This window comes from Ornithorhynchus anatinus, chromosome 8 (assembly GCF_004115215.2).
Source record: "Ornithorhynchus anatinus isolate Pmale09 chromosome 8, mOrnAna1.pri.v4, whole genome shotgun sequence".
NCBI lineage: Eukaryota > Metazoa > Chordata > Mammalia > Monotremata > Ornithorhynchidae > Ornithorhynchus > Ornithorhynchus anatinus.
In genome coordinates, this window is record NC_041735.1 from 33,406,501 (window position 1) to 33,431,563 (window position 25,063).

Here is a 25,063-nt window from a genome sequence, read left to right on the forward strand (position 1 = left end):
GTTTAGACTGTAAGCCCCTCAGTGGGCAAAGATAGTCTCTATCTGTTGCTGAATTGTACATTCCAAGTGCTTAGTACAGTGCTCTGCACATAGTAAGCGCTCAATAAATACTATTGAATGAATGAATGAATGAATGCATTTTCCTGCCTCCCAGCTGCATGTCCGGCACAGGCTCCTCCCTCCTAGATTTGGGGACCTCTCAACAGAGGGACAGCCCTGTTCCCAGGACACCCATGCCCCCTATATTTTCAGCATATCTCTCCAATTTGTGGTTGAGACAAACCCTTTTTCACTTCTCATCCCTCTGCTCATCCCAGAGCTGCAGGGCCACCTCCACTGGGGCTGGCCACAGGATGGGCAGGGGAATAGGATGGGTTTTAGGGCCACTAGACTGGGTCTTTTTCCTGAAGTGAGGAGGTTACTGCTGCCTTTCTCTCTTCTCTCTCGACACCTGATTCAAAGGCAAACTCTATCCCCCAAACACTCTAACACAGACATGAATTCACCAACACCCACACACACAAAGACACACACAGAACACTAACATACACACGCCCACACAAAAATATATCCCTAGGACCCTGGCAAGCCAATTACAGTCTCATTTCACCTCATTTCACTGTATCACCTTCACTAGAAACAATCTAGCTCCTCAACAGTTCAATGGACTAAACTACTCCCAAATCTCCAAAAGAATGATTTAATTATTTATGTTCTTAACACTTGCATTTAAGCTTTGAATAGATTCAAACAAACATTCAGGCTGCTGTTTTATCTTAATCCACTTCTCCCTCTTTCCTTCCCCCCATTTACCCTGGGCTCCAGCAGGTGTGGAATATCTTCACTAATTTTCCTTGAATCCAGTTCCTTCCAAGTCCTCCTTGCCTACATCTTCTGTTGGATCCTCAGTGAATATCAGTTTTAAATGATTCTGATTCCTTCCGTAGATATGCTCCTGCATATTCTAACATCCTAGTGCCATGAGGCCATCTCCCTAAAAAAGACCTTCTCTGTACTTTTCATTGAACTCACACTGGGTTCATTGAACTTTAACAAACTGTTGGCAATCTGGTCTTGCCACAGCCTGGTCATCCCACCTCTGTTCATCCTCTTCTAGAACCTCTGGTTTCATTTCCAGATATGCTGAAAAGCTGGTCCTGACTACTGGTGACACTTCAATTGCTTAAAGAGTGATTTCACAAATTAATATTGCCATGTGGTAGGCAGTCTCAGCCTTGGATGAGAGTATTCTTTTTATCCTTGTAATAATTTGTGGAAAATATACTTATATTCACTCCCAAACTGTACCGGTAAGTAAATGACTAATTCGAAAACAGACTTTACTTTGTGACCGAACTCTCTTTTTGTTCTTTGATCTGGTATTGATGCCGTCCTGCTTTGCTATTTAACGTTTTCTGTCTAGATTGATACTTATGATTTTACTTACTACTTGGACCACCCTTAAGCTTTCACAAAACACTCTTTAAATCGTGTTTCTTATATGAAATGGACGTCTGTATGGCTTGTTTTCCTGGTATGTCCTGGGATCTCATGATTGAGGAAATGATGAGACAGAAACCTTTCTGAAATCATTTCTCTCTCTCCTCGTAAGTCAGTACAGTGTGCTGTAGTGGAAGGAGCCCGGGCTTGGGAGTCAGAGAACATAGGTTCCAAACCTGGCTCCGCCACCTTTCCTGCTGTGCGACCTTGGGCAAGCCATTTGACTTCTCTGTGCCTTGGTTACCTCATCTGTAAAAAAGGTATTAACACAGTGAGCCCCACGTGGGACAACCTCATGAGCTTGTGTCTCCTTCAGCACATAAAATAGTGCTTGGCACAGATTGAGTGCTTAACAAATACCATAATTGTTAATTATTATTATTACTAGATGGAAAATGGCATCCAATGATTGATGCCAGTTTGGGGTGAAATAATAATGATTAATGTCCCTGTGGTTGGGAAGTCTTCATCTTTCTTCAAATGATGTCCCTGCCTATTTTTCCTGGACCAGATGATCTGCAGAGCACACCCCTCCCTTTTCTTGCTGCTTTCATATCCCAGCTCAGGCTTAAGGCATCTCCAGTGATCAGAGGCGGAGTGTCCCATTGCATCAGTGAACATCCTAGGAAGGTTCAATCCTAACCAAACGATTGCCAAATATCCAATAGAGTGAGGTACTCAGACACAATTGGTAAAATCTGAAACAATTCTCTCCTGATCATACTCCCTATCACAAAATGACCCTTCTTGTAAATCCTAAATCCTAAGAATCGAGTACTAAAACTTGCCTGAGTGCCTTCAGAAGAAAATAGAATTTGCATTAAAAGAGAAATTCAGAATTTTTCTTTGCCATTCATTTTTCTTTGTAGTGCTGGGCAACTAAGCTCCCCACCATGTTATGCTGCACCTTCTCCAAAATAAATTATTCCAAAATTAACTCTTAATAGACCTGCTAATGTTTAAGCTTTTAATGTAAGCTCACAGTACTCTTCCAAGCAGTTCCAAGCACAGTGATCTGCATATAATGTCTTGTCATATGCTGTCGAGTCGGCTGGACCCATAACGACTCCACAGACACACCTCTCCCAGAACACCCCACTCTCCAGCTGCAATTCTGGTAGGTGTATTCACAGAGGTTTCTTGGTAAAAATATGGAGGTGGTTTACCATAGCCTTCTTACCTGCAGTACACTAGAGTTTCTGCCTTTGAATCCCTCTCATACAGCTGCTGCCCAGCACAGGTGAGTTTTGACTTGCAGCAGACTGCCTTCCACTTGCTAGCCACTACCCAAGCTAGAAATAGAAAGGGTATGCCTCTGCTTGACTCTCCCTCTCATAGCAGAAACTGGTAGAGTACTGGAAATTCTCCAGGTGTGATCAAAATATTGATGGCATTTGCTAAGCTCTTACTATGTGCCAAACATTGTTCTAACCATGGGGTAGATCCAAGATAATCAGGTTGTCCCACTTGGGGCTTACAGTCTTAATCCCCATTCAATGGATGAGATACCCAAGGCAGAGAGAAGTTAATTGACTTGCCCAAGGTCACAAAGCAGACAAGCAGCGGAGCCGGGATCTGACCCCACATCCTCTGACTCCCAAGCCCACACTTGAACCCCCGCTCCATTACAGGTAAACTACCTTTCGTCCATGACCTTTTCCTTTCCTGCTCTCTCCTCCTCCTCGCCCTTAAGGAAACCTGGCTCACTTCTGGAGACACGGTCGCCTCTGCTGCTCTCTCCAGCGGAGGCCTCTCCTTCTCCCACTCCCCCAGACTCACCGGAAAGGGAGGAGGTGTCGGCCTCCTTCTCTCACCCCGTTGCCGCCTCCGCACTATCCCTCCTCCCCCTTCCCTCTCCTTCCCCTCCTTTGAAGCCCATATCATTTGCCTCTACCACCCCCTCCAGATACTTGTAGTCGTCATCTACTGCCCTCCTGGTCCCACCTCTGACTTCTTCAACCACCTTGACCCCTTTCTCACCATCCTTCTCTCCTTCTCTCTGCCCATTCTGATCCTCGGAGACTTCAACATCCACATGGATGTACCCGTTGACTCCTCTGCCACCCGCCTGCTATCGCTCCTCGACTCTGCCGACCTCCTGCTCCACCATACCTCGCCCCTTCACTGACTCGGTCACACCCTCAATCTCGTCATCTCCTACGGCTGCACTATCTCATCCCTCACCACCTCCGAAATCTCTCTCACCTGCCTCCTCTCTCACACTCTCTCCCTCTGCAAATCTGTACTACTCTCCCACAGAGACCTCCACTCTCTTGATCCAATCCATCTCTCCAAAAACATCTCTCCCCACCTTGCCCTCCGTCCTCTCTTCCCACTCTCGATGATCAGGTCACCGCGCTCAACTGCACCCTCTCTACTCATATCAACTCTCTCGCCCCCCTCTACCTCTGCTGCTTTCGCTCCATTAACCGACAGCCCTGTGTCACTGCCTCTGGCCACCTCCTACTCTCCTATGCTTGAGCTGCTGAGCGCTGCTGGCCAAGGTCCAAGTCCTAAGCCGACCTTATCCATTTGAACTTTATCCTTTCCTGCCTTAACTCTGCCCTCTTCTCCACCAGGCAAAACTTCTTTTCTCCCCTCATCGACACCCATGCCCGTCACCCCCGACAATTGTTCCGGACCTTTAATTCTTTCCTCAGGCCCCCTGTTCCTCCCCCTCCCCCATCCCTCACTCCCAACGATCTGGCCACCTACTTCATCACGAAAATTAACACAATCAGGTCTGAGCTCCCCAAAGTCACCCCTCCCCCTCCTGCCTCCCGCCCAACCCTCTCCCCTACTTTCCCATCTTTCCCTGCAGTATCCTCAGAGGAGATCTCCCTCCTTGCAAGTGCCACCCCCTCCACCTGTGCCTCGGACCCCATTCCGCTCACCTTATAAAAACCATCACCCCTTCCCTCCTCCCCTCCTTAACTTCTATTTTTAACCGCTCACTCTCCAATGGCTTCTTCCCCTCTGCCTTCAAACATGCCCATGTCTCCCCCATCCTAAAAAAACCCCTCTCTCGACCCCACTTCCCCTTGCAGTTATCACCCTATCTCCCTACTACCCTTCCTTTCCAAGCTCCTAGGACGAGTTGTCTACACTCGTTGCCTAGAATTCCTTAACTCCCATTATCTCCTGGACCCCCTTCAATCTGGCTTCCGTCCCCTCCACTCTACCGAGACTGCTCTCTCTAAGGTCACCCGTGACCTCCTTCTTGCCAAATACAATGGCTCCGACCCTATCCTAAGCCTCCCTGACCTCTCAGCTACCTTTGACACTGTTAACCATCCCCTTCTCCTCCACACCTTATCTCACCTTGGCTTTACGGACTCCGTCCTCTCCTGGTTCTCCTCTTATCTCTCTGGCTGTTCATTCTCGGTCTCCTTCGCAGGCTCCTCCTCCCCTTTCCGTCCTCTAACTGTAGGGGTTGCTCAAGGGTCAGTTCTTGGCCCTCTTCTGTCTCCATCTTCACTCACTCCCTTGATGAACTCATTCGCTCTCACGGCTTCCACCATCATCTCTATGCATATGACACACAGAGCTACATCTCTGCCTCTGTCCTCTCCCCCTCCCTTCAGGCTCGTATCGCCTCCTGCTTCCAAGACATCTCTACCTGGATGTCTGCCCGCCACCTAAAACTCAACATCTCCAAAACTGAGCTCCTCACCTTCCCTCAAAAGCCCCATCCTCTCCCTGACTTCCCTATCACTGTGGAAGGTACGACCATCATTTCCGTCTCTCAGGCCCCGCAACCTCGGCTCTCTCCTTCACCCCACACATCCTATCCGTTACCAAAACCTGCCGGTCTCACCTTTATAATATCGCCAAGAACCGCCCTTTCCTCTCCACCCAAACGGCTATTTTACTGCTACAGGCTCTCGTACTATCCCGGCTAGATTACTGTGTCAGCCTGCTCTCTGATCTCCCTTCCTCCTCTCTCTCCCCACTCCAGTTTATTTTTCACTCCACTGCCCTGCTCATCTTCGTGCAGAAGCGCTGTGGGCATGACACTCCCTTCTTAAAAACCTCCAGTGGTTGCCTATCAACCTTCGCACAAAAGAAAAACCTCTCACTCTAGGCTCCAAGGCTTTCCATCACCTTGCCACTTCCTACCTCTCCTCCCTTCTCTCTACTGCCCACTCCATACGCTCCTCTCCTCTGATGCCCACCTCCTCACCGTCCCCTGTTCTCGCCTATCCGGCCGTCGACCCCTGGGCCACGTCCTTCCGCGGTGCTGGAATGCCCTCCCTCCTCACCTCTGCCAAACTAATTCTCTTTCCCTCTTCACAACCCTACTTAGAGCTCACCTCCTCCAAGAAGCCTTCCCAGACTGAGCTCCCCTTTCCCTCTGCTCCCTCTACCCCCCCTTCACCTCTCCCCAGCTAACCGTCTTCTCCCCCTTTTCCCTCTGCTCCTCCCCCTCTCCCGTCCCATCCCACCCCTCAGCACTGTACTCGTCTGGTCAACTGTATATATCTTCATTACCCTATTTATTTTGTTAATGAGATGTACATCACCTTGATTCTATTTATTTGCTATTTTTTTAATGAGATGTTCTTCCCCTTGACTTTATTTATTGCCATTGTCCTTGTCCTTCTGTCTCCCCCGATTAGACTGTAAGCCCGTCAAAGGGCAGGAACTGTCTCTATCTGTTACTGATTTGTACATTCCAAGTGCTTAGTACAGTGCTGTGCACATAGTAAGCGCTCAATGAATACTATTGAATGAATGAATGAATGAAATAGGTGCAAGGTAATCAGGTGGGACACAGTCCAAGTCCCACGTGGGCCTCACGGTCTCAAACTCGATTTTAAACATGACATAACTGAGGCAAAGAAAATTGAAGTGGCTTTCCAAGGGTCAGAGAGCCAACAAGTGGTGGTGCCTGGACTAGAACTCAGGTCCTCAGACTCCCAAGCCTGCACGTCTTCCACTTGGTCACAGTGCTTCTATCCTTGTGGTCCCTCCCTAGACTGGGGAAATCACCATACCGTTCACAGGCATGGGATCGTTCTGTGCCCTCAGCGGCTCTGGGTACAATGTCCCCTATTTTTCTGAGGATGCCACGAGACAGACTGCAGGAGTTCATCCCCCCACTTAAGCTGAGGTCTCGTAGAGGCCTCAGAACCTCTTCGCTATGCCTTTCAATTGCCCTTTCTCTCCTTTGTCTTTTCCTGTAACTGTGGTGACCTCAGCTTCACGGCCGTGGTCAACTGACTCATGAATGCCTGATTGGTCTCCTTAACCTCCTGGAGGCTCTATCCCCTTCCATTAAGGCTGTGATGTCAGTCATATTTACTGAGCATTTACTGTGTTCAGAACACTATACTAAGCACTTGGGAGAGAACAATAGAACACTATGCCAGAAACATTCCCTGCCCACAGTGAGCTTAGAGTCAAGAGCCAGAGACAAACATCAATATAAATAAATACATTACATATACGTACTTGAGTCCTGTGGTGCTTGGGGGGCAGAAGAATGAAGGGAGCAATTCAGGGCATGGAGAAGGGAGAGGAAGAAGAGGAAAGGAGGACTTAGCCAGGGAAGGCCTCTCGGAAGAGATGTGCCTTCAACAAGGCATTGAAGGGGGGCAGAGTAATTGTCAGTTGGATTTTAGGATGGAGGGGGTTCCAGGCCCGAGAAGGGATGTGAGGAAGAGGTTTGTGGCAAGATAGACGAAACTGCGGTACAATGAGAAAGTTAGCATTAGAGGAGGGAAATGTGTGGGCTGTGTTGTACTAGAAGGATAGCAAAGACCAGTAGGAGGGAGCAAAATGACTTGAGTGTTTCATAGCCAATGGTGAGGAGTTTCTGCTTGGTGAGGAGGAGTGGGGAAATGTCCTGAACGTTTTTGTAGAAAAATGATCTGGTCAGTAGAGTGAAGTATGGACTGGAGAGGGGAGAGCAGACAAGAGTCTGGGATGTCAGCAAAGAGACTGATGCAGTAATCAAGGCAGGATAGGATAAGTGGTTGTATTAACATGGTAGCAGTTTGGCTGGAGTGGAAAGGGCAGATTTTAGCAGTGTCGTGAAGGTGGAACTGACAGAACATCGTGGTGGATTGAATATGTTGGTTAAATGAGAGGGAGGAGTCAAGGATAAGGCCCAGGTTATGGGCTTGTGAGACAGGAAAGGTGGTGGTGTTGTCTATGGTGATGGGAAAGTTGGGAGGAGGACAGGGTTTAGGTGGGAAGATGAGGTGGTCTGTTTTGGGCTTGTTGAGGGTGAGGATATCCAAGTAGAGATATCTTGAAGGCTGGTAGAGAAGTGTGACGGGAGAGGGAGAGAGATGGTGGCCGTAGATGTAGATATGAGTATCATCAGCATTGAGTTGGTAGTTGAAGCCATGGGAGCAAATGAGTTCTCCAAGGGAATAGGTGGAGAAGGAGGAGAGAAGGGGACCCAGAACTGAACGCCGAGGGAAACCCACAGTCTAGGGGTGGGAAGGAGAGGAGAAACCCGTGAAAGAGACTGAGACGGGGGAGAACGAGGTTCATGCGCATGGCCTCCTTGTCCTACAAGAGGACCCTTATCTCTTCCATTAATGCTTGAAATAAAATGGCCCCTTTTTGTCCTTGTGGACCTAATTCCCTGGAAAGCGACCCTCCTCTACTCAGTGAGCAAATGCCCGCCACGGGGCACCCGATGATCACTGTCGGCCCCCCTTTCGCAGTCCCATTACATCCTGGATTGACATCTTGTCTGACCTTCTGGGGTGCCTTGAGTTCTTGAAGGGCCCACACCAAGTCCGAATTCCACGGAGGACCGACGCCTGCAGGGCTGGTGGTCAGCCTGTAGTCTTGCTCTTCCTCATCAGGTGATCAGTTCAGGACATGGGTCTTACCTTTCAGGATCGTGCTCAGAGAGCCATGATTTAAGCCCAAATCTCCAATGGACCCTCCCACAGAACAGGAAGAGGAGTCCGTGGTTCCAGCAAGCAGGACTTTATTGCCTAATGGAGAAGCCCAGCAGGCTGCCTGTTCCAGGACAGAGTTCAGCACTATACCCCATCAATTCTCCATGGCATCAGGTGACTCCATCAAGGTAGCAGCCTTATCTGAATTTGGCTAGTCGTGTCTCCTCAATCTCTCTTCCTAGGTTACTTCTCCCTTGTCTCTCATCTGGTCTCTCTTGTCTCTTCTCCAGTCCTTCCAGCACACAGTATGCACTCAATGAATATGACCGAATGACTGAATGATTGGGTGGGTTCCTTTCCACAGTGATTTGGTCTTCAGGTAAGCAGAAGGAGTATACTATAATAGACACAAGAATCCTTCCACTGTCAACATTTCACTCTCATCAGCATTATTCATTGGATGTTTATTATGGGCAAAATAGCATGCTAAATGTTGGGGGGAAAAGACATGAACAATATAGATAGAGAGGCAGGGCAGCCTCCGGTGATCATGGATGAGTCAAGCTGGGCTCACCGGATGACTACTCCCTAACTGGAACAGGGGCCTGTGCGAGCCATGGTTGAGAGTTGGGAGTACATTATCTCCAAGATGTTGGCTCCTGGAGATCAGGTTGCTCACTGTGGGGTTTTGGCTCAAAATACCCCTGGCCCATGGCTGCAGCTGCCATACAGCACTGCTCTTCAAATGAATCTTTTGATTTCCAAATGACCTGTTAGTTGATTATTTTGTCCACATTGGAGGCTACATTATTCGACTGAGGGTATCCCGGAAACTAAAGAAGAAAAAGGACACTACATTCCATGAGAAATTTCTTAAATTTGGTCGTATTATCTGACTCAGGGTCCTTCTTAAACTTACTACGCTGTGCCTCGAAAACTAGAAAAGTAAATCACACTTTTATCTTTGTGTGATCACTCTCATCTCCTCAGCTCTTCCCCTGGATGGAAATGGCCCTAGAGTCACTTTAGGAGCGGTTGGACCTCCAGTTATGTCAGCTGCATCCCAAGGCCCTCCGCTGTTTCTCTTCCAGGAACAGGACAGAATTTGAATGTCATATAAGCCCCTGAACTGCAGTGAGATCATAGAGAATCCTGTCAGTCACCCTCCCGTCTCTTCACCCTCCTCCCTTGGTGTCCTAGGCAAATTTGTCCCTCAAACAGTCAGCAGTTCACCAACACTCTACCTCAGCTACACGGACAGGTTAGAATGCTACTGGGTTTTTAACACTTGAATCCACATGATCTCTAACAAATGAATGGGTTAATGTGAAATGATTCCTCTATAAAAATGCCTTGACCTTTACTTTCATACATATCCCTTTCCCAGGACCCTACTTTCCTGTACGTATCGTGCTTTCTGATCCTTGCCATTCAGCCTCTCCAGGAATCCCAGGTTGCAGGTCCACCCTCTCCAGATTTCCTGAGGTCCGGGAAAAAAGGCCAGGGATGGGAACCTCACTCCTCAGGGATCCTAACCTCCGGACCACAACGTGGAAAAGCATTCACCTATCACCCCTCCCCTCAAGAGTGCTCAGTCCTTTCTCTAAATGTAAATAGGTGAAGAGTTGCTATAGAGTTCAGGCCCATAGAAAACTACTGTCTGCTGCGACAGACAACATCACGTGTGTTAATCAGTCAGTCAATTAATGATATTGGTTGAGCATATACTATGTCCAGAGGACTCTTCTAAATGCTTGTTAAGGGTCATTGTGTTCTACTCATGTGCTGGAATTCTTTGAATTGACCGTTCAGTCTATATCTGTCAGGTAAGCAGTGGACATAATATGCGGGGAAGTTCAAAAGTGTATGAAACCTGGGTTGATCAAAATGGATTGTGGAAACCTGACCATTCCCTACCAATCTGACTGACATACTCACTTCATTTTGGATCCTTTGCAAATTTTATTTTTATCTCCAGGCACTAATTTGCATGTCCCTGCTCCATCCTGATTTCTCCAGTAGTCCCATAGAAATTTGTTTCCGAAGCGATGACTGTTGATGTGGCTCAGGGAGTCAGTTTCCTCTCCCAGATAGGAGTAGGTATCCTGGAGAAAACTCTCCTCATCACACTCTACCTTACTTCATTCCTCCTGCGTTCCAAACTGAAGCCCACAGACCACACCATCATCCACCTGTCCCTGGTCCACACCGTGATGGTTCTTACAAGGTGGATCATCATGGCAACAGGGATTTGGGGCTGCAGCTCGTCCAGAATGATGCTGAGGGTAAGCTCTTCGCCTATGTCTGCCACACCACACGGGCCCTCTCCATGGGCACCATCTCCCTCCTGAGCGTGGTCCAGACCATCACCATCAGTCCTAGCACCTCCTATCTGTTCCAGCTCAAGGTTCAGATCCCAAATACCATCCGACCGGTCTTAGCCATCTTGTGGATTCCCAACTCGCTGATAAGCACCAGTCTTCTGTTCCAAATGTTCGCCTCTTCCCATACAACCAACACGAATACCAACTGTTATTTGGTGCCTATAAATACACTCCTCCAGGGGCTGATTCTCACCTTTATGGCTCTTCGCGACATCCTCTTCCTGGGGCTCATGAGCTGCTGCAGTGGGTGCATGGTCCTTCTTCTGCATCAACACGGGCATCAGGTCCAGCATCTTCACAGCCCCAGCCAAACCCCCAAAACCTCACCAGAGAAATGAGCCTCCCAGACCATTGTGCTGCTGGTGAGCTGCTTTCTAGTCTTCTACTGTGGAGACCTTGTCTTTTCCCTGTTTCTAGGGACATCCCTGAAGAGTAATGCTGCCCTCCTGAATGCAGCTATGTTTGTGGCCAGTGGAAATGCCACTATCAGCCCCTTCGTGCTGCTCACCTGTGACAGAAGGGTCATTAAGTTCCTAGCATATTTTCTGGGAAATAGAACCCTCAAATCCTCGCAGACCACAGTGCTATCTGCCAGCCCTCTTTGATATGGAAATCCAAGTGGAGTCAAGCAGTGAACTCTTCCTAGATCTCATCTATCTCTCTGCCAATCTCTCCATCGTGTCCTGACACTGGCCTGGAAAGCCCTCCCTTTTTGATCTGACAGATAGTTACTCTCTCCATCTTCAAAGCTTTATTAAAGGCCCATCTCCTCCAAGAGGCCTTCCCTGTCTAAACTCTCCTTTCTTCTTCACCCACTTTCTTCTGCATCACCCATTGAATTTAGATTTACTTTTTTTGACCCCTCCCTCAAAACATGGCACTTATGTACATATCTGGAATTTATATATTTATATTAGTGACTGTTGTTCTCCCCCTGTACACTGTAAGCTCATCGTGGGCAGGGAACGTGTTTATCAACTCTTTTGTTTCATACTCTCCAAAGAGTTTAGTACAGTGCTCTGCACATAAGAAACTCTCAATCAATTCAAACGATTGATTGTTTCACTGATTTTGAATTCAGACTGGATTACTGCAGAACAACCAGATACCAAAGATAATAATAAAAATTAAAAAAAACTGTAGCAATTGTTAAGTGCTTACTATGGAGGAGGTGGAGAGAATAGGGGGATTGAGGAGAAACAATTGCAGCAACTTGCAGGTGCCTCATAGCCACATCAGTTCCACATGGAGGCCCCATGTCACCAGGAGGAGGTGGGGGAAGGAGGATGCTGGGCAGCATGGTGACTTGGCATGGCCTATGTGGTAAAGTGCCTCAATGCTAACCTCATCAATGGAACTCAATACCAAAGAAGGCAAGTAAAAGGGGCTGACAATACGGGACCAGACAGAACCTGACTGGGGGTGTAGCACTCAATATAGCCCAGTACTATGTTAAATACTGAAGTAAATACAAGATAATCACATCTGACACAGTCTCTGTCGCACATGGCAATCCCAGTCTAAGAGATAGAGAGAATAGGAAGCTCACCCCCATTTTATAGTCCTTTTCCCCATTAAGTTAAATGGGAATAGCCTTTCAACCAAGAATTTAACAGGCATAAAAGATGTCTGTGTGACCTGAGTAATTCTTGTATTTTTGTACTTCTCTCGCTACTTCCATGGTTTTTAACCTAGTGAGCAAGAGAATGATCAAGGTAAAGACATGTGACTGGGACAGGACAGGCAGATCGACAAGCAGTAGACACCAAAAAATACCCTCTAGACTGTGAGCAGGGATTATGCCTACTAACCTTATTGTATTGCACTCTCCCAAGTGCTCAAAACAGCCATGCCATGATTTTGCTGGGCAAGACAAGTTAAATGAAGAAAATACAGGGCAGATGGAATCTCAGCTCACTCTGTTATAAAGAGGAGAGAAAATTAGTTCCCCACAGACCCAATTCATGATGACTGTGGGGAAAGCCAGCCTAGTGATCTTGGAGTGCTGGAATGAACACAGCATGTCTAAGACTGAGCTCCTTATCTTCCCTCCCAAACCCTGACTTCTCCCTGACTTTCCCGTCACTGTGGACGCCAATACCATCCTTCCCGTCTCACAAGCCCGCAACCTCGGTGTCATCCTTGACTCTGCTCTGTCATTCAACCGACATCTCCAATCAGTCACCAAAACCTGCCAGTCTTACCTTCATAAAATCGCCAAGAGCTGCCCTTTCCGCTCCATCCAAACCTCTACCACATTAATACAATCGCCCATCCTATCCTGACCACATTACTGCATCAGCATCCTTTCTGACCTCCCAAACTCCTGTCTCCCCACTTCAATAGATACTACACTCTTCTGCCTGGATTATCTTTCTACAGAAACGTTCTAGGCTTGTTACCCCCCTCCTCAAAAATCTCCAGTGGTTGCCTATCAACCTTCCCATGAAGCAAAAACTCTTGGCTTCAAAGCTCTCCATCCACTTGCCCCCTGCTACCTCATCTCCCTTCTCTCCTCCTACAGCCCATCCTGTACACTCTGCTCATCTGCCGCTGCTAACCTCCTCACTGGGCCTCGTTCTCACCCATCCCGCCATCGACCCCTGGCCCACGTCCTATACTGGCCTGGAATGCCCTCACTTCTCACATCGGCCAAATTAACTCTCTTATCCTATTCAAAGCCCTACTGAGAGTTCACCTCTTCCAGGAGGCCTTTCCAGACTGAGCCCTCCCTATCCATCTGCCCCTCCTCCCCTCCCCATTCCCCCTCCTTCCTCTATTCTATTCCTTTCTCCTCCACACAGCACTCATGTATATTTGTACATTTTATTTATCACTCTATTTTATTAATATGTATAGATCTATGATTCTATCTATTTTTATGGTATTGGTGCCTGACTACTGGTTTGATTTTGCTATCTGTCTCGCCGTTTTAGACTGTGAGCCCTTGCTGGGCAAGGAATGTCTCTATCTGTTGCCGAATTGTACATTCCAAGTGCTTAGTACTGTGTTCTCCACACAGTAAGCACTCAATAAATACGATGGAATGAATGAATGAATGAATAAAAATATTTTAGTTGGATGGCTTTGGTGTTTGTGATTACTTATTGCCACAAAAAAATAGCATTTGTTAAGTGCTTTCTACGTGCCAGGCACTGTACTAAGCAGTGGGGTAGATATAAAAACATCCAGCTGGACAGAGTCCATGTAACCCACGGGGCTTACAGCTCTAACCCCTATTTTACAGCTGAGAAAGATGAGGTAAAGATAAATTAAGTGACTTGCCCAAGGTCACTAAGCCAACAAGTGGTAGGGCTATGATTAGAACCAAGGACCTCTATTCCCAGGCCTGGGGTCTTTCCACTAGGCAATACTGCTTCCCGATACTGATGCTGAGTATGGTTCAGACATTATACTAACAGAACTGCTCAAGAGTCCGGTGAGTCGCTTATGGAAGGACCATGTCCTACGATCATAGGGAAGGTTGGACTCAGCTACCCTTCTGTGGATCTTCAGTTTAGCTGGAAGTTCATTACTTCATGCTGCTGTATCTCATTATCTCTCGATTGAATAGGAATATATTCTCTCTCGTTTTAAATCTCCATAACCTCCCACACACACAAATGCATGTATCTCTCTTCAGTAGGGATATACTGTTACATATGCTTATGTACATGTTCACATATCTCTATCCCTTTGAGATATTTATAGGTAAGTGTAAATCAATGAATGCGTAAATAATTTCTGCATAGTCCGCATGTATAACTGTGTGGTGAGGAAATAGAGAATCAGTGTCTCAGATCTGCTGTGCTAACTGATTGCAAGTTTCATACACAGTTTATCAACCCATCAGTGGAACTTACTGAATGCTTAATATATGTAAAGCAGAGTTGCCTAGTGGAAAGATCCCAGATGTGGGAGTCAAAGGAACTGGATTCTAATCCTGGTCCTGCCATTTTCCTTCTGTGTTACCTTGGGCAAATCACTTAACTCCTATATGCCTCATTTTCCACATCTGTGAAATGAGGATTCAATAGCTGTCTTCCCTCCTACTTAGAATGCAAGCCCCATGAGGGTTATTCGCTGTGTCTGATCTCCTATCTGCCCCATCACTAATGCAGTGCCTGCACTTAGAAAGAGCATAACAGATGTCAAGGTAATTATCATTACTTATATGACTGTTTTAATTACGATGTTCGTTATTATTATGATTTGGTTCAGAAAGCCAGAAGAGTTGTGGGGCGGCTGAATCTGACTGATTTCTATGATGCACTGACACAGGTGGTTATTGGACACTGGGGACTCCCCATCTCCTGCTCATGCTTGACAGTGTCAGGATCCTGCTAGTGAAAAGAAAATTACTGGCCTGGAGGGAGATGAGCACATGAAATCCTTCCCTATAAACATCCACCTGGTCACCACACTGGGCTGAGAGAAGCACGGTTCTGGAATCAAATGTCAGCACGGTGAGTTTCTCCTTCTTCCTGACTCTATGGTTGGGAAAGGACAGGAGATCGTCTTCTTTTGTGAGCCAAAGGGGTCATGTAGACGTGGGCCAGACAGGGCTGATCAACAAAATCAGGACTGTCAGAAGTGGCCTTTCCCCCACACCCGCACAATGACATTACCACAGCGCCCTCACTAGACCAAGGCAGATTTCCCATTCTTCCTTGGTCCTTCTACCCTCTAGTAGATGGGCTAGCTGTACTGAGAGAGCTGCCTGCTTCTGACTGTATCCTCAGTCACTTTCTCCATCATTTTCCTGCCTCATAGCTGTATGTCCAGTACAGGCCTCTCCCTCCCAGATTTGGTGACCTCTCAGCAGAGAGAATGCCCTTTTCCCAGGGCACCTATGCCCCCCAGATTTTCAGAAAGTCTCTTCTATTTGAGGTTCAGACAAACACTCTCTCACTTCTCCTCATCCCTCTGCTGGTCCCAGAGCTGAAGGGCCACCTCTGCTGGGGCTTGCCAGAAGCTGGGCAGGGGAACAGGATGGGTTTTAGGGCCACTAGACTGGGTCTTTTCCTGAAATTAAGAGGTTACTGCTGACTTTCTCTCTTCCCTCTCGACCCCGGATTCAAAGACAAACTCTGTCTCCCAAACACTCTAAAACAGACATGAATTCACCAGTACACACACACACACACACACACAAATGATACCAACATAAACACACACACACGCACAAACACAAACATAACCCTAGAACCCTGGCAAGACAATTACAGTCCCATTTTACCTCCCACCAGAACCAATCTAGTTCCTCAACAGTTCATTGGACTAAATTATTCCCAAATCTCTATAAGAATGATTTAATTCTTTATGTTCTTAACACTTGCATTTAGGCTTTGAATAGATTCAAGCAATTATTCAGGATACCGGTTTATCTTAATACACTTCTTCCTCTTTCCTTCCCCCCTCTTTACCCTGGGCTCCAGCAGGCGTGGGATGTCTTCACTAATTTTCCTTGAATCCAGTTCCTTCCAAGTCCTCGTTGCCTACATCTTCTGTGGAATCCTCATTAGTATTAGATTTAAATGATTCTGATTCCTTCCATAGATCTGCTCCTGCATATTAGAACTTCCTAGGGGCATGATGCCATCTCCCTAAAAAAGACCTCCTCTCTACTTTTCATTCAACTCAAATTAGGTTAATTTAACTTTAACAAATTGTTGGCAATCTGCTCTTGCCACAGCCTGGTCATCCCGCTTCTGTTCATCATCTTCTAGAACCTCTGATTTCATTTCCAGATATGCTGAATGGCTCATCCTGACTACTGGTGACACGTCAACTGCTTAAAGACTGATTTCAAAAATTAATATTGCCATGTGGTGGGCAGAATCAATCTTGGATGTGAGTATTCTTTTAATCCTTGTAATAATTTTATGGAAAACATACTTGTATTCTCTTCCCAACTGTACCAGTCACTAAATGACTAATTCCAAGACAGGATTTACTTGGTCACCAAACTCTCTTTTTGTTCTTTGATCTTGTATTGGTGCCGTCCTGCTTTGCTATTGAACTTTATTCTGTTGAGATTGATGCTTATGATTTTACTTACTACTTGGACCATCTTTAAGCTTTCACAAATTGCTCTTTAAATCGTGTTTCTTATATGAAATGGAAGTCTGTATGGCTTGTTTTCCTGGTATGTCCTGGGATCTCGTGATTGAGGAAATGATGAGACAGAAACCTTTCTGAAATCAGTTTTCTCTCTACTCTTAAGTCAGTACAGTGTGCTTTAATGGAAAGAGTCCAGGCTCGGGAGTCAGAGGATATAGATTTCAATCCTGGCTCCGCCATCTTTCCTGCTGTGGGACCTTGGGCAAGCCACTTAACCTCTCTGGGCCTGGGTTATCTTATCTGTAAAATAGGTATTAAAACTGTGAGCCCCACTTGGGACAACCTAATGAGCTTGTATCTACTTCGGCACATAAAATAGTGCTTGGCACATAGTGAGTGGTTAACAAACACCGTAATCATTAATTATTATTATTACTAGATAGAAAATGGCATCCAGTGATTGATGACAGTTTGGGGCGAAATAATAATGATTAATGTCCTTATGGTTGGGATGTCCCTGTCTTTCTTCAGATGATGTCCCTGCCTGTTTTTCCTGGACCAGGCTATCTGCCAGAGGACACCCCTTATCTTGATGCTTTCATATCCCAGCTCAGGCTTAAGGCATCTCCAGTGATCAGAGGCAGAGTGTCCCATTGCATCAGTGATGTCCTACAAAATCCTAAAACCAAACGATACTATGCAGATGAACACCCAGTAGAGTCAGCTACTCAGACACAATAGGTAAAATCTGAAACAATTCTCTTCTGATCATACTCTCTATCACAAAATGACCCTTCTTGCAAATGCCTAAATCCTAAGAACCCGAATACTAAAACTTTCCTGAGTCCCTTCAGAAGAAAACACTATTGGCATTAAAACAGAAATCCACAATTTTTCTTTGCCATTCATTTTTTTCTTTGTAGTGCTTGGCAATTAAGCACCCCACCATGTTATGCTGCACCCTTCTACCAAATAAATCAATCAAAAATTAACTCTAAAGAGACATGTTCATGTATAGGCTTTTACTTGTAATCTCACAGTACTCTTCCAAGCAGTTCCAAATGCAGTGATCTGCATATAATGTTGTCGCAAGTTGTCGAGTCCTCTGGACCCATAGCGACTCTACAGACATGCCTCTCTCCATCGGCCATGCTGGTAGGTGTATCCATAGAGGTTTCTTGGTAAAAATATAGAACTGGTTTAGCATAGCCTTCTTACCCGTGGTACACTAGAGTTTCTGCCCTCGAATCTCTCTCATGCAGCTGCTGACCAGCCCGGGTAAATTTTGACTTGTAACAGACTGCCTTCCACTCGTAAACCACTGCCCAAGCTAGGAATAGGAAGGGTTTGCCTCTGCTTGACTCTCCTTCCCATAGCAGATACTGGCAGAGTACTGGAAATTCTGCAGGTGTGATAATAATAATGATGGCATTTGTTAAGCTCTTACTATGTGCTGAGCACTGTTCTAACTATGCAGTAGCTCAAGATAATGAGGTTATCCCGCTTGGGGATCACAGTCCTATTGCTCATTTTACAGATGAGATAACTGAGGCAGAGAAGTTAAGTGACTTGACCAAGGTGAAACAGCAGACAAGCGGCAGAGCCGGGATCAGAACCCATGTCCTCTGATTTCCAAGCCCGTGCTCTTTCCCCTAAGCCACACTGCTATTCTAATCAAGAGAGGGGCTGCATATAATATAGACTCATCAATACCATTGATAGATTGATTTAATTGATTATGAGGTCTAAAAGAGAAGGTGCATTCTTCATGTAAATAATGTCTGAACTCTTGTTCAACTTCATCTTTCTCCTGCACTCTATCACACCTTTACGTCATCCCATTTCTCTGCTTGTCACTACTCCACAGTGCAAATGTCCTCTTTAATTCCTTAATTGGTTGGATTTCTAAATTAATCCAACTCCCCAGATTTCCTCCCATTATTCCACTCCCACTCAAGATGTCTCCTTACTTCTAGCAAACCCACCGATCAATATGTCTTTTTAAGGTAAATGTATCTTACAGAGTAGGCTGCCCTACACCTCACACAAATTCCTTAGGTTCACTTTTATTTCCTGCTTGTGCTACCCTTCAGGTTGCCTCCTCGAACGAATGGTAAAGCCAAACGCTCCATCCATCAGGGGTATTTATTGAATGCTTAATTAGTGCAGGGAACTGTATTAAGCACTGGGGAGAGGAGGATGCAAAAGTCTAGTGCGAGAGTGTGAATGCTGCCCCAGGGTCCAGAGGTCTGTGGACTGCTGGGAAATCAAGGGTCCGTGTCCACGTGTCCACAAAGAAACTCCCTGGCAGTTTAGTTTTGGCCCAGGTTAATTTGATAATGTTATTTAAGTGCTTAATGTGGGCCCGACACTGTAGTAGGTTCTGGAATAGGTACAAGGTAGTCAGGTGGGACACAGTCCAAGTCCCTTGTGGGCCTCACGGTGTCAAACTCAGTTATAAACATGACATAACTGGGGCACAGAAAATTGAAGTCACTTTCCAAGGGTCACACAGCCAATAAGGGGTGGCGCTGGGATTAGAACATAGGTCCTCAGAGTCCCAAACCTTGGCTTCTTCCCCTTGGACACCATGCTTCTCTCCTTATGGTCCCTCCCTAGGTTGGGGCAATCACCATACCCTTCACAGACATGGGATCGTTCTATCCCCTCAGCGGCTCTGGGTACAATGTCCCCTATTTTTCTGTGGATGCCAGGGGACAGATTCCAGGACTTCATGTCCCCTACTTGAGCTAAGGTCTTTTAGAGGCCTCAGAACTACGTCTCTATGCCTTTCATTGGTCCCTTCTTTCCTTTGTCTTTTCCTGTAACTGTGGTGACATCAGTTCCAAAGCCATGGTCAATTGCCTCATGACTGCCTGATTGGTCTCCTTAACCTCTTGGAGGCTCTATCCTCTTCCATTAAGGTTGTGATGTCAGTCAGTAATATTTACTGAGCATAAAGTGTGTGCAGAACACTACACTAACCACTTGGGAGACAACAATAGAACACTATCCCAGACACATTCCCTGCCTACAGTGAGCTTAGTGTCAAGAGCCAGAGACAGACATCAATATAAACACATAAATGACATATACCTTTTTGAGTACTGTGGGTGTTGGAGGGGGGATGAATGAAGGGAGCAATTCAGGGCATCTAGAAGGGAGAGGAATAAGAGGAAAGGAGGACTTAGCTAGGGAAGGCCTCTTGGAGATGTTCCTTCAAAAAGGAATTGAAGGGGGGGAAAGTAATTGTCTGTTGGATTTTAGGATGGAAGGGGTTCTAGACCAGAGAAAGGATGTGGGGGAAAAGTCTGCGGCAAGATAGACAAGACTGAGGTACAGTGAGAAAGTAGCATTAGAGGAGGGAAGTGCCTGGGCTGTGTTGTACTAGGAGGTAGCAAGGTGCAGTAGGAGGGTTCTAGATGATTGAGTGCTTCAAAGCCAATGGTGAGGAGTTTCTGCTTGATGTGGAGGAGTGGGGAAACGTCCTGACCCTTTTTGCAGAAAAATGATCTGTTCAGCAGAGTGAAGTATGGAGTGGGTAGGGGTGATACATGAGGCCGGGTGGTCGGCAAAGAGACTGATGCACTATTCAAGGCAGGATAGGATAAGCGGTTGTAGGAACATAGTGACAGTTTGGGTGGAGAGGAAAGGGTAGATTTTAGCGGTGTCGTGAAGGTGGAACTGACAGAACATTGTGGTGGATTGAATATGTGGGTTAAATGAGAAGGAGGAGTCAAGGATAAGGCCCAAGTTACGGACTTGTGAGACACGAATGGTGGTGGTGCTGTCTGTGGTGATGGGAAAATCAGGAGGAGGACAGGGCTTGGGTGGGAAGATGAGGAGGTCTGTTTTGGCATGTTGAGTGTGAGGTCATGGGAGGACATTCAAGTAGAAATATCTTGAAGGCAGATAGAGATGCGAGACTGTAGCGAGGGAGAGAGATGGTGACCGGAGATGGAGATTTGATTCTCGTCTGAATAGAGTTGATAGTTGAAGCCATGGGAGCAAATGAGTTCTCCAAGGGGATGGGTGTAGTTGGAGAATAGAAGAGGACCCAGAACTGAACCTTGAGGGAAACCCACAGTAATGGGTGGGAGGTAGAGAAAAAGTGAAATAGACTGAAAATGAAAGGCCAGAAATTTAGGGGAGAACTAGGTTGATGCAAATGGCCCTCTTTTTCTCCAAGAGAACCCTTATCTCTTCCAGTACTGCTTGAAATAGAATGGCCCCTTTTTGTCCTTGCTGACCTTATTACCTGGAGAGCAATGTTCCTCTACAAAGTAAGTCCCCCCGGCAGGCCACAAGATGACCACTGTTGGACCTCCTTTTGGAGTCCCTTTAGGTCCAAAATTGACATTTTGTCTGTCCTCCTGGGGTGCCTTGGGTCCTTGAAGGGCCCACCCCAATTTCAAATATGTTTGACAATAAACTCACTTCTGAAGACCCAGGCCAGCAGAACTGGTTATCAGCCTGTGGTCTTGCCCATCCTCTCCAGGTGATCAAATCAGGATCTGGGTCTTACGTTTCAGGATCGTGCTCACAGAACCATGATTTGAGCCCAAATCTCCAGTGGACCTTCCCGCAGAATGGGAAAAGGAATCCATGGTTCCAGCAAGCAGGACTTTAATGCCAAATGGAGTAGCCCAGCCGGCTGCCTGTCCCAGGAAACAGTTCGGCACTATACCCCATCACTTCTCCCTGTCCTCAGGTTACTCCATCAAGGTAGCAGCCTTATCTGGTTTTCTCTAGTTGTGTCCCCTCAATCTGTCTTCTTAGGTTATCTCTCCCTTATCTCTCATTTGGTCTCTCTTGTCTCTTCTCCAGTCCTTCAAGGAAACAGTAATCGCTCAATAAATACTATTGAATGATTGAATGATAAGGTGGGTTTCTTTCCACACTGATTTGGTCTTCACATAGGCAGAAGCAGTATGCTATAATATACACACGAACTCTTTCAGCAGCATGGTTCAGTGGAAAGAGCCTGGGCTTCGGAGTCAGAGGTCATGAGTTTGACTCCCAGCTCTGCCACTTGTCAGCTGTGTGACTGTGGGCGAGTCACTTCACTTCTCTGTGCCTCAGTTACCTCATCTGTAAAATGGGGATTAAGATTATGAGCCTCACGTGGGGCAACCTGATTACCCTGTATCTACCCCAGCGCTTAGAACAGTGCTCGGCACATAGTAAGCACTTAACAAATACCAACATTATCATTATTATTATTTCACAGTCAAAATTCACTCTCAGCAGCAGTATTCAATTAATGCTTATTATATGCAAAATACTGTGGGGGAAAGTTCATGAACGATATAGATATAGGAGCAGGGATGTCTCCAGTGATCATGGTTCAGTCAAGCTGTTGCCAGCGTATGATTATTTCCCAACTGGACCAGGGGCCTGTGTGAGCCATGGTTGAGAGTGATGGGTAGTGATCTCCAAGATGGTGCACCCCAGAGATCAGGTTGATCACTTTGGGGTTTGGGTTCCAAATACTTCTGGCCCTTGGCTCCAGCTGCCATTCAGCACTGTTCTTCAAATGAATCTTTTGATTTCCAAATGCCCTGTCAGTTGATTATTTTGACCACATTTGGGCTAAGTCATTCGCCGAGGGTTTTCCGCATACTAAAGAAGAAGAAGGAAATCACATTCCATGACAAATTCCTTATATTTGGTCATATTATCAGACTCATGATCCATCTTAAAATTACTCACTACACTGTGTCTTGAAAACAAGTGAATCACACTTTCATCTTTGTGTGGTCACTCTGATCTCCTCAGCTCTTCCCCTGGATGAAAAGGGCCCTAGAGTCACTTTAGGAGGGGTCAGACCTCCAGTTATGTCAGCTGCATCCTAAGGCCCTTTGTTGTTTCCCATCCAGGAACGGGACAGAATTCGAATTTCATATAAGCCCCCGAACTGCAGTGGGATCATTCACAATCCTGTCAGTCGCCCTCCTGTCTCTTCACCCGCCTCCCTTGGAGTCCTAGGCAAATTTGGCCCTCGAACACCCAGGGACTCACTGACTCTCTACCCCAGCTACACAGAAATGTTAGAATGTTACTGGATTTGTAACACTTGAATCGACAGGATCTTTAACCAACGAATTAGTTAATGTGAAATGATTCCTCTATAATAATGCCATGACCTTTCCATTCATACATTTCCCTTCCCCAGGACCCTATTTTCCTGTAGGTTTCGTTCTCTCTGACCCTTGCCCTTCAGCCTCTTCAGAAATCCCAGGTTGCATGTCTACCCTCTCTTGATTTCCCGAGTCCCAGGAGGACACCCCAGGGATGGAAGCCTCCTCCTCAGGGACCCTAACCTCCGGACCCCAATGTGGAAAAGCATTCACCTATCACCTTTCCCTTCAGGATTGCTCAGTCCTTTCTCTAACTGTAAATGGTTGAGGGGTTGCCATCAAGTTTAGGCCCATAAAAAACTATTGTCCGCTGGAAGAAAGACAACATGACATGTGTTAACCAATCAATCAATTCATGGTATTGATTGAGCACTTACTACTTGCAGAGCAGTGTTCTAAGTGCTGGTTAAGGGTAACTGAGTCCTACTCATGTGCTGGGATTCTTTGAATTGACCATTCAGTCTGTTGCTTGTCAGGTAAGAAATGGGCATAGTATGCTGAGAATTTCAAATGGCATTTCAAACCACGGGTTGATCAAAATGGATTGTGGAAACTTTACCATTCCCTACCAATCTGACTGACTTAATTCATTTTGGACCCTTTGCAAGTTTTCTTTTCATCCCCAGAAATTAATTCTCATGTCTCTGGTCCATCCAGACTTCTCCAGTGGTCCTGCAGAAATTTGTATCGGGAAGCGATGGACATTGATGTGTCTCAGGGAGTCTGTTACCTCTCCCAGACAGGAGTAGGTATCCTGGGGAACTCTCTCCTCGTCACACTCTACCTCACTTCATTCCTCCTGGGTTCCAAACCGAAGCCCACAGACCTGACCATCATCCACCTGGCCCTGGTCCACACCGTGATGCTTCTTACAAGGTGGATCGTCACAGCAGCAGGGATGCTGGGGCTGCAGCTTGTCCGGAATGATGCTGAGTGTAAGCTCTTTGCCTATCTCTACCGCATCACATGGGCCCTCTCCATCTGCACCACCTTCCTCCTGAGCGCGGTCCAGGCCATCACCATCAGTCCTAGCACCTCCTTTCTGTTCCAGCTCAAGGTTCAGATCCCAAATGCCATTCACCCGGTCTTAGCCATCTTGTGGATTCCCAACTCGCTGATAAGCACCAATCTTCTGTTCCAAATGTTTGCCTCTTCCAGTACAACCAACATGGATGCCAACTGTTATTTGGTGCCTATAAACACACTCCTCCAAAGGCTGATTCTCACCTTCATGGCTCTTCGTGACATCCTGTCCTTGGGGCTCATGAGCTGCTGCAGTGGGTACATGGTCCTTCTCCTGCACCGACACAGGCACCAGCTTCAGCATGTTCACAGTACCAGCCAAGCCCCCAAAACCTCGCCTGAGAGACGAGCCACCCAGACCATTGTGCTGCTGGTGAGTTGCTTTGTAGTCTTCTACTGTGGAGACTTTGTCTTTTCCATGTTTCTAGGGACATCCATGAAGAATAATGTTGTCCTCTTTAATGCTAACATGTTTGTGGCCTGCGGATATGCCACTATCAGCCCCTTTGTGTTGCTCACCTGTAACAGAAGGGTCATTAAGTTCCTAGCTGATTTTCTGGGGACTAGAACCCTCAAATCCCCTCAGACCACAATGCTATCTGCCAGCCCTCTTTGACATGGAAATCCAAATGGAGATCCTGTTTCACAAGCAATGAGATCTTGGGGGAACAATATCACCAGTAAACAAAGGATATTCCTAGATCCAATCCCTGCAGAAAATCAGGGCTTCACTGGTGGGGGCCAGGTGAGGGGTTACGGCACCGAGAATCTGTCCAGACATCCCTCTTCTGGAACATTTCCCCGTCTCATGGCCAAGATCCCTCTAGTGGCTTTAGCAACTCCCACAAAGCTATGCTGGATCTCTCTGGAAAATTCACGGGATCTGCCCTCTGTCTCTCTTGATGTGGGGAAGCAGAGAAGCCTAGTGGAAAGAGAACAGATCTGCGATTCATAAGTCTCGATGCTAAACCCAGTTCTGCCACTTATGTGCTGTGTGATCTTGGACAAGTCTTTCACTTCATCGTAGCTACATTCCCTCAACTGTAAAATGGGGATTCCATACCTTTTTTCCCTCCTACTAGACTATGAG

General features: G+C 46.5%; 1 protein-coding gene and 1 pseudogene across 1 annotated transcript; both read left to right on the forward strand.

Moving 5' to 3' along the window:
- Positions 10,412 to 11,352, forward strand: ORNANAV1R-PS3602 (vomeronasal 1 receptor ornAnaV1R-ps3602 pseudogene; annotated as a pseudogene).
- Positions 23,648 to 24,589, forward strand: ORNANAV1R3228 (vomeronasal 1 receptor ornAnaV1R3228). Its single transcript, NM_001253620.1, has one exon. It carries the CDS (start codon positions 23,648 to 23,650, stop codon positions 24,587 to 24,589), a length of 942 nt encoding a protein of 313 aa, NP_001240549.1.
- The last annotated feature ends 474 nt before the right edge of the window (positions 24,590 to 25,063 follow it).

Coding starts and splice junctions, on each gene's coding strand:
- ORNANAV1R3228 (NM_001253620.1), top strand. CDS start 23,648: ATGGACATTGATGTGTCTCAGGGAGTCTGTTACCTCTCCCAGACAGGA.